Below are 15,821 nucleotides of genomic sequence, written 5' to 3'. Positions count from 1 at the left end.
TTGGTACACAGCAACTCCCCAACTGCGCAATGCCTCCCTGCTATTAATGCATGAGGGCAGGCCGAGTCTCAAGTGGCCTCCTTATCACAGTATTGATGTCAAGGATCTGGGCAGGTGATGGTGTATGATTGATGTGGGTATCTACTGCCTGCTCACCTAAATTATATATCTGTTTCCTCCCGTTGATTTCAAATTAGATAAAAAGAACATATGGAGGATTTAGGAAAGCATCTGAGGCCAAAACAACTTGATTGTATCAGTAGTGGGGAGAGATATTGGCTGCACAAGAGGAAGCTATTTCCCATTCAAGACACAAGAACTACAGGTAAGCTGATTATCATACAGACAATGAAATTCCCATATCATGGCAAGGGTGCTCCATAAGCAGGAAAACACAAAAAGGAAACAAAAGACTAATTAGAGTGAGATAGCAAGACAGAAAGCTGCTTTTGTTCATCACAGGGTTCATGTTGAGGATATCATTCATAATTTATACTGTACCCATTCTCTGTCTTGCCAGATAAACTGTTGTTTCAACAGTTTCATTATCCTCTGGCCAGTCAGTCTGGCTGGATCTGGATGCTTCTTCCTTCCTTCTTGATTTTTAGGGATCCTGGCCCCCAAAACACCATTTTCTGCATAAGAACCCACGTTCTAATGTGCAGTTTTAAAACACTAACTCCCACAGTGCAAGAATCAGCGAGCCAAAACAGGACTGCAGTGGCTCCAGTGTCCAGAGTTCATCAATACAACATTGTGGCTTGATCTTCTCCAAATGCTGTTTGTGCTCTGATGACTAAAATGTTTTAAATGGACAACAACATCCAGGTCTTCCTAACAAAATACAAAGTACAGGTTCAAAAAGTACCCCCCATGACGTGCACTGCAAAATATTGTGATCCCAGTTGTGTTTGAATTGTCAGACAAATGGAAGACAAATACCGTCATTCACTGGGATTCCTCTGTGACTCTTTGATTCACATCTTTTGTCATTTCTCTTTCTGCATTCTGCACTCCGCCTTGCATCTGTCATATCTTTTGACTACAGGTCATGTGTTAAACCACTTTTTGACATCTTACTCAAGGTGAGCTATTTGTTACGGGACCGAAATGAGACAAAAGCTTTTGATTTGTCAGGTCACTGTACCAGAGAGGCATCGTATCTGAGTCAGAAATGACCAAAATACAACACAAGACCATCTTAAAAACTACAAACAGTAGGAGTTACTGTTTTTTTATGAACTCATGTACAGAATATGCATTTGGCGCCATAAATGCTTCACCATAGTGCCAATTAGGGCAACATTTAATGAAACTGCAGGTTTCAACAATTAGGCCTGACACCTTCGAGTTGCTTGGTAGGATGGGTTGTCTTCTGGGTTTTTACTTATATTTAAATTACGAAAGTGCCTAAATGCTGCCTGTAACAATACTTTTTTTTTAAAAAAAAAAAAAAAAAAGCTTTTACTGGGAGCTGAATTATATGCAGAGGTCTCTTCCACTCCAAAACAAATGGAAAGACAACTAAATCCAGTAAAAACACTGAATAAAGCAGTTTCATGTTACAAATCACTATTTCTCCTTCGGTTCGGTTCAGCATGCCGCGGACAGCCCGCTTGCCAAAGTGTGTTCACCTTATTTTTTATCCAGACGTTCGGGAGATTTTTACAAACACACTGATTAAAAGCGAAAGAAACACCACATGAAGCCGCTCCACACTGCAAATCAGTGTTTCTCTGATGCTGTTAGGCATGTCAAAGACGGGCTGCTAACCCAGCTCCCCGAAAGTGTGCTCACCTTCTCTGATAGATTAAGATCCAAACCTTAAGGTGTTTTTTACCATAAACTGAATTGTCTATAAGATATTTTTTTCTTTGCCAAACTTAAACACATTTTTGAAGGTTTAGGCACACTTTGAAACATCCAAATAATGAGATCTGATATTGGTCTTGGGCTTGACTATGACACATTGGTTCAACAGTGTTCCCTGACAGCTTTCAAAGTAAAAGCCCCCACCTTTAAACTTCACAAATAAATTAGAAAATCCAAATTATTAAAAAAGAATACCTCTTTAAACTATAACCTAAGCCCAAAAGAAAGTCATTTTAATTTTTTATAACTTCAGGGCATTTTTCTTTATTTACAGGTGCTGTACTTTAACAAACTCCTCCTAAAGATTAAACTGGAGCAGCAAATTTGGTCAGTGCACTGACATTGCAAAATCGCAATGGAAAGTTCGCAATGGAAAGTTTTGAGTTTTCATGCAAGATTTAGGCCATTAGGTTAGGTTTAGGCACAAAAGCACTTAGTTAAGGTTAGGCTTACTAGTGCGCTCACTGTCAAATGGTCACAGAAATACACAGCTGTGTCAGGCAAAGCCCTACCAGAACCCCAGACACGTGGGAAGGTGCGAAGGTCCGTTCATCGCTGATTTTAACTTTAATTCAGTTTGTCATTTGATTCTTTTTAGAGGTCACAGCATGAATATGTTTGCTTCTCTTGCTTTCTACTTTATTATTTTGATCACATTTCCTATTTCAAGCTTTCCAAAAAAAAAAAACAAAAACAAAAAATCTAAAATAACTGATATGTTAGACTATGAAAATAAGATGCAGAAAGTGGCAATAGCAATGGTAACTTGCTGCATATACTGTAACTGCTTCATAAATAATTCTCCAAACAAACAAGAATAGCTTGTGAAATGCCTGGTAACTTGGAATCTTTGCCTCTCAGCTATTTCCTCTTTACTTTAGTTCTTCTCAACTCTTCAGAAATATTGTTCCTTTGTGTCAAAAGTCAAAAAAACATCGGAAGATTTTGAAACTCTGAGTGCTGCTAAATAGCCTTTGGCATTCCCTCAACCCAGAGGACACAACTTGATATACAGTGTATCTATATTATACTGTACATCCAGTACCACCTCCATAAAGCTGCTTACATAGAAACAAACGTGGAACAAACGTACAGAGGGCAAACTGTGAGGTTTCTCAAGGAGGCAGCATTCCTCAGACACAACAACCTGGTGAATGGACACAGTCTGAAGTCACTATCCCTGTTGCTTATTAATCAGCCCTCCCTGGCAAGATCCCTAGTGGCCACCAAGTCACATGAGCACTCCACTGGGACTTGGCAAACGACGTGGGGAGAGGAAAGCTCCTCAATAAGCTTAGCCTTTATGTTTGTTGAACTGTAGGTATTGCTACTGAGTGATGACGGAGCATTATTTGATAGCCAGGAAGTGAAAGTGAAGCTACATGCAAACAAAGTACTTTATTCAGCACATTTCCAGTATGAAAAATAAACAAATGAAATTGATTCTGCTTGCACTTTCTGCCCATGACGGATTTAGCCCACCATGTTTATCTGCATTTCAAATATCAACATTTCAGAGGTTTCCTCGAGGAGAAAGTCCTCATATCTGTCTGTTCCCATCTACTCCAAATCCTCTTCTCATGCTATACATAAGGAATGCCATGCAGTCACAGCAGCAAACAGTAATCTTCTAATTACATTCAAGAAATTCATTTCTCATTTTTTCCTCAGCATCCCCTGTGATTTGTTGTTTTCCTTCCTTGCCTGCTGAATTGTCAATGCCATACACAATGCAGACACAGTATCGAGAGCCTTCAGTAAAATTCCAGTGCTGCAAATTGATTGTTGACCCAAACTGAGTGCGAGTAAATCAATCAGGCTTCCATTAAACTCTTACAACAAACTTTCTACAACCCACAAATGACTCATTTATGATATGAGCCTGTGAAAACTACCAAACACACACACACACAAATAAAAAGGCAACAGTGAATACGGAAATAGAATGCTAAATGGAAATTGCTTCCCACCACAGAATTGAAAAAGACAACTGGATAACAATTACGTCCAATTTGAAATTCGCCTTTTCAGAAAACAAACAGGGCCTCTTGTTGTTTCCATGAAACAGGCAAAGTGGCAATTTCACTACTGTGGAGCAGCAATTGTCAGTTACAGACACTCATCATCTCATAATGGGACTAATTTCCTTAATATTCCATTTTAAAGGGCAGCACCATGGAGTTTAATGGAAACAAAGTTTGATATTCAAGGCAACCTCTCAACTCAAGCTTCTGAACAACAATAGGAAGAAAACACTCCAGAAATATAAAAATAGCACTTGGTGATCAATCTTACATTTTGTTGCCTGGTCCTGTATTTTTCTTATTTCATGGATGTCACATCTAGATATTTTCAACTCCAACAGAAAAAGCAGAAATAGCAATTTTACCTGGAGCAGCAGACTCAATAGACCAGAATGCAATGCAGCAACGAGGGAGGCTGTATTAGTGGTAATACCACTCAGTTTTCCTGACCTTTTTCCCTTTCCTTTTTTTATTCAAAATTTGGCCATTTGGAAAATGTAAAATATGGGGTTTGGTTAAAATAAAAACAACCATGAGCACTGCAGGGGGGACTTAGAATTAACCAATCAGGACTAACACCAATGTCAAGCTGTTGTTAAGCTTTGCCAAGCCATTACAAGTGGTCCAACGCATCCAGTGGGCTAATCTGCTCACGGCTAATTTTCTATCAAGAAGCACAGCAGGTCAAAGTTTAAGTGTTTGAGGTGAGCTCATGTCTGCAACTCTTCATCCAACATCTCACTGTGTTGGTTTCTGATTTTAATCTTCCTCTCTGGGATATTGGTAGACTTGTTTTTAGCCGCTAATTTGGTTAAAAACACATTTTATTTCCTATAAATTCTTGGCAATAAAAGCCCTTGTGTTTTGCTGTATGAAAGCTTTTCTAATAATGCAGCATAATTAAGAAATGTAAAGCCTTCATCAGCAGTATCTTACCACAGCTATACAGCTGAATGTGAAATAGTAACATTAAACAGATATTTACAGTAAAAACAGGAGAGAAACTAAACTCCAAACCACAGAAATTGAGTTAGAAGCTGCATAAATACTGAGAGCTGAACACACAGACTTTTAAAAATGGCTTTTTTTTCCTCCGGTCTCCTGCTAGGACAGATGCGGCATCACACGCTTGTTTGAGGAGCAGAACAGGGAACTGTCTTCTCAATATCACCCAACATCGTTGTTTGTTTTAACTTAACTCCACTCCACTCTTAAAACCCAGACAAAACAGGTATGTTTGCATGGCTACACACCCTTTCCCCACAGAAATCAGGTAGAATGGATGCAATGTCGGAATTAAGATAGAAACAAAGTATAGAGTTGACAACTATTTCTGATATCAGGCAAGGGGTTTCAAGTTCTTACTAGTGTAAGAGCAACAGGCTGCACCAAATTCCCACCAGAAGAAACCATCAGCTGTACCACTGATCCATCAGTTCCATCATACAGACTGGGCCATGCACTCAGCGGTCTCATATTAATTGGTTGTACATAGAGCTGGGCAATAAGACTTTAAAATAATATTGCAATTTTTTAAGGCTATAATGCAGTACACAATATATATCTCAATATTTTCTCCTAAAATACAAAACTATTGGATGAACTGCAATTACAATAAAGTTAAATAATGTGGCTACTGTCATATAGTAAAGTTGAATACATTACATTACATTTATAATTACATTTAATTAAAAAAATGGTTTGAAGTGAAATGAAGTTAAATAAAGTACTTTTCTAGTGATTTCTTTAAGCATTGTTATAATTAAATAAATCAAAGCAGGCCCAAGGCACTTTTATTTTGATGACCCAGCTTGTCACAGGCCTTTAAGTTTCCAGCCAACAGTTGGATGTTAGTGTTAGCAGACAGTTAATCAGATACCTTAGCACCTTCAACTGTGAGGATTCATTCATTCTGAGCGGCAACAAACTAACGGCTCCTTAGTTCATGTAAATATATTGCAAAGATTCCCAAGCCGCACCGGTGCTCCATGGTCGCAAAATGTGACTAAATAATGCAACTGAAGTTCTGCAAATACAAGCACACGCTCACCTGCTCACACTATTACTCATTAACTTAGACTGTTACTGCAGTGCCATTAAACATGATGATTTATCCTCTGTAAGCTGCGAAAAAACTAACAGCTCTCCAGTTTACATATTAATAGTATACGTAAATCACAGTAGTGCTCTGTGGTCGCAAAATGTGACTAAATGCTCATGGTCTGGAGCTCTGCAAAAGCCCTGCTTTGTGTGTGTGTGTGTTTGTGTGAAAGAGAGACAGAGAGAGAGAGATAGTGACAGAACCGTGAAGCCAGTGGCTTATAAAAACAATGTGACAATTGATACTCAGTGTTTGTGATATAGCCATTTTATATATCGCATGTGGAACAAGACACAATACCTGGAGTACATTTAATATATCCCCCACCTCTAATTCATACTTGATTTTTTTAAATGACAAGCCTGTGATTACTGTAGCGTACAGCTTCCTTCAACAGATCCATGCCAGTCCTTTGAGGCATTCTGGGAAGTGTAGTGAATAACTATCTGGAGTAAAGGTCGATGAGTCAGGTTCAGTGAAAGTGCTTCAGAAAAGACACATTCCAGTGCTTCATGTTCAAATACAAAGATCAATACATCTCTCAGTGTAAGGGTGTCTCTGAACTCTTGCTCTCCAGCCGAGACGCTGGCTTTAATAGCACCTCATGGCCAATTTACATGACTCTCATTTATCACGTTTCGATATCATGCCACCGTACACAGGTGGCCATATCTACCTGCCATTGTCGGCCATCTGCCTCCCCTCCCTGTACATTCTGCTGCAAGGCTTTATGTGGACTGAGCACCGGGAGACGGACAAAGACATTTTTTACAGCCACAGCTCTGCCTCTTTTGCCTTGAGATCCCCACTGAGTAGCTGTAGCACTGTGATAAGAAAAGAACACACTCTAGCCATCAACAATGATCTCAATGTCTTTAACAAAAGGCTGCATACAAGCGGCACACCATGGCTCCCGTGCCACCACCCCTATCCATCTCTGCTCTCTTAGCTGGTCATCCAATAACAGCTGTTGCTCCAAATTTCGATCTAAGCGGCAATAATTCTCGTCTTTGGCTGACACGGGCTGATGGAGGAAGGACAAGGGCACAATACACGGGCCTGCGAGGGTCTCGGCCAAAAAAAAAACACAAGAGTTTGTGCTGCATCCTGGCAACACAGCCGGCACTGTCTTCTCCCACATACAGAGAAAGAGGGAGGGAGGACGCCCGCTTAGACAATGAGGCTGCCTCATTACCAGTGTTTATCTTAAGCTGGATTAATACTCCAGAAAGAAACACTCTTGTTTTCCTTAGTTAGGAAAAGAACATGTGCTGCTACTTCTGGGGCAGTGATTTTGTTGTTGTTTGCTTTTTTCCTTTTCTGTTTTGCAACTTCTCTTCCTTCTTGTGAGATAACACAACGCCCACTGATGTCAGTATTTGATTGCTTCCCACCTATTCCTCACATGTTGGAGAGTGTTCATTTGGATTTCGTGGAGAATGATCAACTGTTGGGGTTCAGATCATCCTGGTTTTGAGAAACATTCTGAGAGCTGCTCGCATATTCAGTGCACCAACAGAAAAATGCGACCAGCTGCAGGAAAGCGGGAGGTGCTCGTTGCTTGAGCTGCATGAACTCCACCAACTCACCTTACAGAAAACAAGAGAAGATCTGCACGGTTCACACAGTTTTTGCACTACTTGTCTTTTCATGTGTGACTAAGGTTGCAACGGTATGAGATTTTCAAGGTACGGTAAAATATCACAGTGTTATATAGTACAACTGTAATTATTACTTTAAGAAATTACATTGACCCTTAACCTTTTGAAAGCTCAGCAAATTGGCTTGCAAATATAATAAGCATTATAAACATGAAAAATAGCAAGTAACTAACATGTTATGTAACTTAGTTTACATAGTAGCAGCCCCTTATCATGTTAAAATTAACTACTAATGGAAAAGAAAATCATTAGCAAAGAGCTTTTAAAATATTGTGACTAACAATTTACATTTAGGCTACTGCAGGTGCCAGACTTCTCCTTGTCTGTACCTATTAACCCTTTGATGCCTGAGCAAATTGGCTTCAACGTGAGAAGAAGGCAAAGAGCAATATGAAAAGTATAAGAAAATTACCCTAAAACTGGTTTTAAAAAAGGTTTTTTTTTTAACTGCTGTGATTAAAAATTATACTAATTTCAGAACATAACTCTGTGTGTGTGTGTGTGTGTGTGTGTGTGTGTGTGTGTGTGTGCGCATGTGTGTGTGTGTCTCCGTTTGTGTAGCACAAACTGATGAGTCTGACAGGCATTTGGGGAGGAAAGGAGATGGCCATGCACGGATTAGATTCTCTGTCCATCTGAGATTCATAGATAGATAGATATTTGTATACCAGTGAAGGGAAAATATGTACATGGTAAATCGTCGATTTACATATCATGGTGCCGAGTAGCCCCCATATCATTTCTTATTCACAATAAAAATAAAGCGATTCACACTGGGAATTGTTTTTCTACTTTTAGTGTATATAAGGTGCCAGAGTGCATAAAACAGCATCAAATAGAGCTTGTTTATCAAAAAAAAGTGCCAGTGGAGGAACCTCTGCACCCCCAACAGAGGTCCTAGCTAAGCCTCTAACCTGAAATCCTAGAAATGTGCTAAAATCCAAGAACTGTGCTAAAATTCTAGTAATGTGTTAAAATTCTAGAAAGGTCCTAAAATCCTAAAAATGCTTTAAATTCCAAAAAATTGTCCTAAAATCCTAGAAATGTCCTAGCACCAAAGAAACGTCCTACAACCTGAGAAACATCCTAAAATCCAAGAAATGTCCTAAAATCATATAAATGTCTAAAAATCCTCTCAAATCCTTGAAACATCCTAAAATCATCAAAATGTCCTAAAATCCTTGACTCCTGTCATTTTAAAATAGTGCACCCCAAGCAAAGCAAGTGTCCTTGGTATATTATGAAGGCGGTATACTGCTGCAACCCAATGTGTGACTCAAGTGTGTCAGTGCCATCATATTCATACAACTGCCTGCACCAACATATGATACGGTTAAAATGATGTACGACTGCATTCAGATACGGTGAGAGTTACTGTGAAGCTGACCTTGACATATTCACACATATTTTCTCACTGCACATGAAACAGCCAATGGGCAGCTTCACTTGGGCACTCCCGCATGATGTAATTTGGAAATTGATGCCATACAATAAAAAAGAAATTAAAAAGAACTACAGTTCAAAACACGTCAACAGGAAACTGAACGGATCTTCATTTTGGACAAAGCCTCCCGCCCTCCAGTGAGCTGACACAGCCCCACAGCAATTTTAGCCCGCGGCTGATCCCCTCGAGGTGCGCTGAGAAGCGCTTCAAGCACTTATTCGTGTCGACTGCCATCCAGATGTACAGTGCTTCCTGCCACAGCGGCTCCAGCCTCAGCCAGCCAACTAGTGATGCGCTTCAGCCCAGGCACCTCTTACTGTCTCTATCAATCGCCTGTTTTTCTCTGCTCCTGTGATCTGCCCTGCTCTCTACATCCACCCCACGTCTGACCTGCAGGCTCCTCAACATATTTCTCTACACATCTCTATATATACCAAAAAATCATTATTTCTCTCGTGAACAGTCAGGATGTGCACATTCTGCTTCCATTTCAGATTCTAATCAGATCAAACCGTGACAGGAGCTACAATAACAGCTACCTTCCATTTTTAAAATAGACCCTCAGTTCTGCATATGAAAACAATGATGACAGCTTGCTTGGCAGCTAAACCCAGATTGATATAAAGGGTTTTGAACTGGCTATTGGAAAAATAGTCATAATGATTGTTATTGTATAGGAAATATTTACTTTACATGACCAGGGTCTGGTAAGTTTGTTTTTTAAACTGTTGTTCCAAGGTCAAGAATGACCTATCAGAAGAAAATCCTAAACATATTCAGAAAAATGGAAAGTTAACATTATAGTTTCATATTAACTGACATATTCATTCTGCTGATGCATATGGTCAAAAGCTCTAACATGAGTGATTAAGTGGATCTTGACTTGAAAGTAACTGTTGGGACCTTAGACTGTATATAAAGATGGACTACATGACAGCTCCCCCAAAGTGTAGCTTTTCAGTCTGGATCTTCCCATGCTGTGTGGCTGCAGTATAGGTCATAAAGCCCGCCCTCCATGTTAGTTAATGGGACATAGGCCAAACTAAAACCTCAAAGTACACGCCAAATAAATGTTGACCATATCTGGGATATTTTAGCTTCACTTTAGCATAGCGGGGGGTATGGTATCTGCGGTAGTCTATGGTATCAGCAAATATTTGCCTTGTTTACTGCCATAGGCCTATCTGCAAGTAAGATGCCATTCACTGGCAGCACTGGCCAAAGTTTTTCTGACGTGTCACATTAATTTTGAGTAGGCTAAAAGGCCAAACTCAAGATTAACGGCATCATGTCATCCTAAGGAAATAGAAATGTCTTTGGGACAAACCAAGATCACCCCTGGGGCACATTTGAGACAAAAACTCACTACCAAACACCTCAATGCTAGAATGTAACCAAGTCCATGTGGAAATCAGCAGGAGCAGCACTTGGTAATGGCCCTTTTTTCACAGAGATCATACTATCCGGCCACCATGAAGTCCTGTCTTTATGTGGCCTTTGCAGTTTTACACATAACCAAATGATGGTGTCATCACCCTGCTCCAGTGTGTGATTTTAGTCAGCATGCTGGCACCACGGACTCAAAAGAGGCATGACATGAAACGCAACGCCTCTAGTATGACATATAACATACGTCGGCAGTGCTTTCTAAACAACAACAATCATTAAGCATTCCTGTTATATGGTGGCTGATCTTTTTCTCTGCTGAGGATAAGGAGCTCCTAAGGCTATATGTTTTCCCAATTTGCAAACATTTTCAGCTGCTGCTCATCTTCTTTGACGTAGCTGCTAACTGCCAACAGCTACTTTTTAAATCCCCCATAGTGGGTTGCACAAATAACATATCACAGCTGTAACACCAATGATACCATCCTGCCGGCTGTCCTGTTTATATAGACGTAATTTCGATGCTGTTACCACCCCCAAAGCTGGCTACGGTAAACTATAACATTATCATAACATACTCAAATATATTCTTGTGAAATGGAGCTTTTGGGGATAACCTTAATTACTACAGTTGGTGAAAGGAGAAATTTTGGGATGTTTTTGGACAGGGCATTATTTTAAATAGAGGGAAAGGGCTTTTGAAGCAGTAACTTTTTTTAAAAAAAAGATGTTTTTTATGTGAAATCAAAGGTTTCATAAATTTCTATGATTGTATCTGTGCTCATTCAAAAGTATAATGGAGAGTTGAATGACTTCAGAACTATCATTTTTTATAATGTAGATGTCTTTGTTTTCCTGGCACAAAAGGGAGAATGAATAACAAAAATGAACTAAACCACAAAAAAGAAATACTTTTTTTTTTTAAATGGTATCTGCTTTAAGCCAAATTATTATTGTAAAAATCTGTATTGTTGTCAGCTCAAAATTTTGAAATCAGCACATTCCTACCTAATTAAAGTTAATTCCATAAGTAACATGCCTAAAGGGAAACATATCACTTTCTGCAGTTGTCTGATTAATGTTCTCTCTGTACTGGTGCCTGTACGCAGCCAAAGATTGTGCCTTTGCCAAAGAACCCAGATAAATTGTCTCAACTAAGTTAGACCACCACTAACGACTACTAATGTCTCTGCCTTCTCAGCCAAGAAAAGGTGATTACAGATCTAAATTGAATCTTAAAGTATTTTTTATATTAATAACACAAGTTACAGGTACTTGCAACCTTTGAAAACAGAACCTTTTTGGTTCAGTAAAGGATATACAAGGATCATGATTTGATTAGTAAATTCTGTTCTGAATTAGTGTTTGATAAATTGCTGTCAACCAAACCTAAACATGAAATAAAGTTTTTTACTGTGACAGGTAGTGAGGCTCTTATGTAGATAGATGGATAGATAGATAGATAGATAGATAGATAGATAGATAGATAGATAGATAGATAGATATTCTTTTGCCCTGTTTATTTGTTATTTTTTCAAAAATGCTCTAGATTTTCAGTCATCCTTATCTGTGCCCTACTCTGTCGCTGCAATGACCCAATTTCCCCGTGGGAACCATTTAAGTTTCATCTAATCTAATCTAACACATCTCTGATTCTGCAAGAGATCTGCTGATATGCAAATGACTACAGCACAATTTTCGGTGCCGTCTGGAGAATGGATTGGACTTGAAATGGGGTGGGAGAGGGACATTTTTTTCCAGGTGTATTAAAAGCAGGCACTTTTAAAAGCAATGTGACACAAAACAAAAAGCTGTGTCCCCAGCTGCCTGTTTCACTGGGAAAGTGTATATTTCTCAAAACGTTGTCTACAGAGGTTTGCTTTCTTCACACTGTTTTATGGCTACAAAAATAATGACTTAACTACTCTGCAACGTAAGTAATGATATACGCTATTAACAGTGACAGTATGTGCTGAATTTCATTAAGTGGGGGTTAAAACAAGCTCTCTCTGGTCTACTAAGCCACACAGAGTGCGCCACTTGATTAATTCCATCTTTTTCTTACCACTGACACATCTAAAATACATAATTAGGTTGAAAAGTGCAAAGAGTCTGCGCCCCAGTTTTTTCAGAGCCTTATATGCTAAAAGTGTGTGCCACATAACATCAGGGTTTCAGCGTAGCAGCGATGCTTTTGGTATTCAGTGCAACCCTCATCCAGTACAGTACAGATGTATTTGATAAGAATAAACCACTTTAAATCAGTTTGGCAAAAGCAGATTTTTGAAGTTTGTATCCAGGATATAAACCTGTGACCTCATCTCTAATTTAAACATTAATATTTTTAAATATGCGTCAATATTTCAGCTCTTAATGCAAGAATATCTAGGGACTGTTCTTTATTTACGAGGGGTAGGGATGATGCAAAAAGGGGGAGGCATGTCAAAGAAACTTTTAAGAACTGGGGAGGGACTTGGGTTTTTTATTTTGCCTTAGGGGAGGGGAGTACAACTTTTGCATTTATTTTACTGCCATTTTTTAAAGAAAACAAGCTGTTTTTTTAAGCCAATATTAAACTATTTATCATAAATTGTAAAAGCAGAAATTATCAATAGATTTTCAAATTTCTGACAGTCCTTGGAAACAGTATGTGCAGTGAATGCCTTCATCAAAAGAAACTTGACCAAATCTGTGCTGAAAGTGGCAATATTTTATCAAAATCATGTTATTCTATTTCTCATTTAAATTCAACAAAAAAAGGTTGCAGAAACTAACCAGCATGCATGACAAGAGTTGTTTTTTGTTTGTTTGTTTGTTTGTTTGTTTGTTTGTTTGTTTTTACCTAAATTCTAACTTTTCATCTTCAACAGTTAACTTTCAAAAATCAAAGGGTAAGTTGTAAAAATCTAAAAAATGTATTGAGGAGAGAGGGTCATGCAAAAGTAAAATTATTGTAGCTTCAGGAGGGGTTAAAAACCGCACCTAGTCACCCCTCTCCTCTGCTCAATACAGAACAGTCCCTTAGCTGCTAAATCTCTACAGGAGAGGACTTGTCACACACTGTCCAGGACTTGCCCAACTGAATTAAAAGAGCAATAGGCCAAATAAAACAGTGAGATTTGGAGCTGATGAGGGGAGAAAGGAGCTCTGCTTCCTTCTACATTCACTGATTCGTCCTCTTCTTTTATCTATTAATTCATTTATTTAACTTCAAGTGTCAACATTAAAGGAGGATTTTCATCCTTGCTCGAGTCTCTTTTTGATTGTAGACTGGTGATGGAGCTTAAGGAAGAATACAGGTGAGCAGGCTACACACACGGGGTCGATGGGGACTTATAAAAGGAATATTTTTCATTTCCAGGTGTCCTTTATCTGCGTGTTTTCACGCGCACCTCTATCAAGGCACAATCTTCCTCTTAAGATTGAATATTTCATGTCAGGTGTGAACAAGGTCAAAAAGAGTCCCCGTTTCCAACAGCACAGCCCTCTTGCCTGGCCGCAGAATACATGGCTTAACTTGGATGACCTGAGCACGCAGTCAATGTGGATTAAGAACTAGCCTAATAGCCTACTTAATCAACTTTGCAGCAAAGACCTCCCGTCTGTGAGATTTACCATGCGTCAAGATGATCCGCGGACAGCCCGAGTCACGAGCGCAAAAAAGGACAACTGCTCAATTCTAAATGCAGGTTCATTTCAAATAAAGAGCTGCGTGACTGGACAACAAGCATGATGCACAGTGCTATTTACTTCTATTTCAACTGCAAAAAAACGCACAACCAAAAGCAAGAATTAGCTTTGCGGGATTAAACTTTCAGAGAAAAGGCTGCAGCCTAATATAACTGGTGTAAAAATACATTCAGATCAACTCCTTGGATACTTAGAGAGTCAAGCCACTGGCACCAAACTGCACTTCACTAATCGCTTTATTTAAGCTGCGGCTTAGATAACAAGCATCTAATGTCAAACAGGCACACAGACTGTCCACCACATGCACGAGGGGACTTAATAAATGGGCAAACAGTCCCATCCGAACAGAGTCGCAGATCGCGATAACAAGTGCTCCAAGGATGACAAAATCCATCACTTACCTTGTTCCATCAGCAGGACGGTCATCCCGACCAGCATAGCCCAGTACAGAGGATTCTTCATGTTTGTCGATGTGTTGTTTGTCTGCCGTGTGACGCCGTCAGAGGAAAAATAGCCTGTGAGTCTCTGAAAATCCCGAAAAGTGCTTTTCTTCAAGTCCCCGGTCCTCCTGTCTGACTGTAAAGCATCCACCAACGCAGCGCTCAACAAAGTCCCTCCTTCAACTGAGAGGTTATTGGCAGCGTTGCCGGAGGTAAGCTAGCGGTAACAACAAGCACTACTTCCGGTCTGTTTTTTTCAAACAAAAGACACTTACTGTTGTTCAGACGTGTCCATTGTAGGCAAGAGGCAGCAGCGCTTTTAATTTGAAGGCAAAATCGATCTACTTCCTTTCCTGACACGGTCCTTTGTAGCTAGCTTACAGCGGCTGTTAGCAGCGACTAGAGGCGCTGCCGTCCGCAGTTCGCGAAGATTTAACTCACGAAAACTATCTTGTTATATTAAGCCTCGAGCACCACGTTCTCCTTAATTTCTTTTATATTCTCTCTTAATTTTCTGGCGAGAGAAAATGTTAGAGAAGTCAACTCCAGACGAACCAAACGCGCTGGACAATTCAAACGAGCTCTGGCCAGGTGCTCTCAGGGCTGAATCCCACTTCTTCTTCTGTGGTACTGAATCCCACTTCATCATTTGTCACCTTTTTGCACAATTACCGCCCCAAAACACCATATAAGGGCAGGTGTGGTGCCGTTTGCAAAGACTCTGGCACCTGCTGAAGATTGGAGACATAACACCAAAAAAGGCTGTAAAAAAACAAAACTTAAGCAGTAGTGAAATTGACATACTGTTTAATAAACTTAAACGAAGTAAATGTGATTCTCCAGAATGTCAGTACTGGTGTTACTGGAAAATCAAAAACCCAGCAATGACATAAGTTTTGCTGTGACAGCAGCAATGGAGGAGAAAGATATTCAGGTGCTTATAAATAAAAGTAGCCTACTACTAGGCCTACCACACAGTAAAAAAAGTACTCTGTTGCAGATTAAAGACATTCATTAAAAAATGTTTCTAAACCCTTTGGTGTTTGTTTGGTTTGATTTTTTCCAAAAACTTGGGTAAAAATGGCAGTGACCAACTTGGGGGAAAAATGCAAAAAAAAAAAAATAGTAAAAGGATACAAGGAAATAACTTAAAAATGAGCTTTAAGAGAGAGAGAAATTACCAGAAAACTGCATTTATAATTA

General features: G+C 39.4%; 1 protein-coding gene across 1 annotated transcript in view; it reads right to left on the bottom strand.

The window, feature by feature from the left end:
* ntm (neurotrimin) overlaps positions 1 to 15,227 on the bottom strand; it is a 574,312-nt gene extending 559,085 nt beyond the window's left edge. Inside the window, exon 1 of the mRNA XM_042500021.2 lies at positions 14,580 to 15,227. Coding sequence (XP_042355955.1) covers positions 14,580 to 14,640 — 61 coding nt within the window. The 5' untranslated portion in view covers positions 14,641 to 15,227. The remainder of the gene's footprint in view (positions 1 to 14,579) is intronic.
* Between the last annotated feature and the right edge of the window lie 594 nt (positions 15,228 to 15,821).

The sequence above is a fragment of the Plectropomus leopardus genome, chromosome 15, assembly GCF_026936395.1.
Source record: "Plectropomus leopardus strain MGB_pleo_1.0 chromosome 15, ASM2693639v1, whole genome shotgun sequence".
NCBI classification, from domain to species: Eukaryota; Metazoa; Chordata; class Actinopteri; order Perciformes; family Serranidae; genus Plectropomus; species Plectropomus leopardus.
Note: the sequence above shows the minus strand (reverse complement) of the source record. Positions and strands in the feature narration are given on the sequence as shown.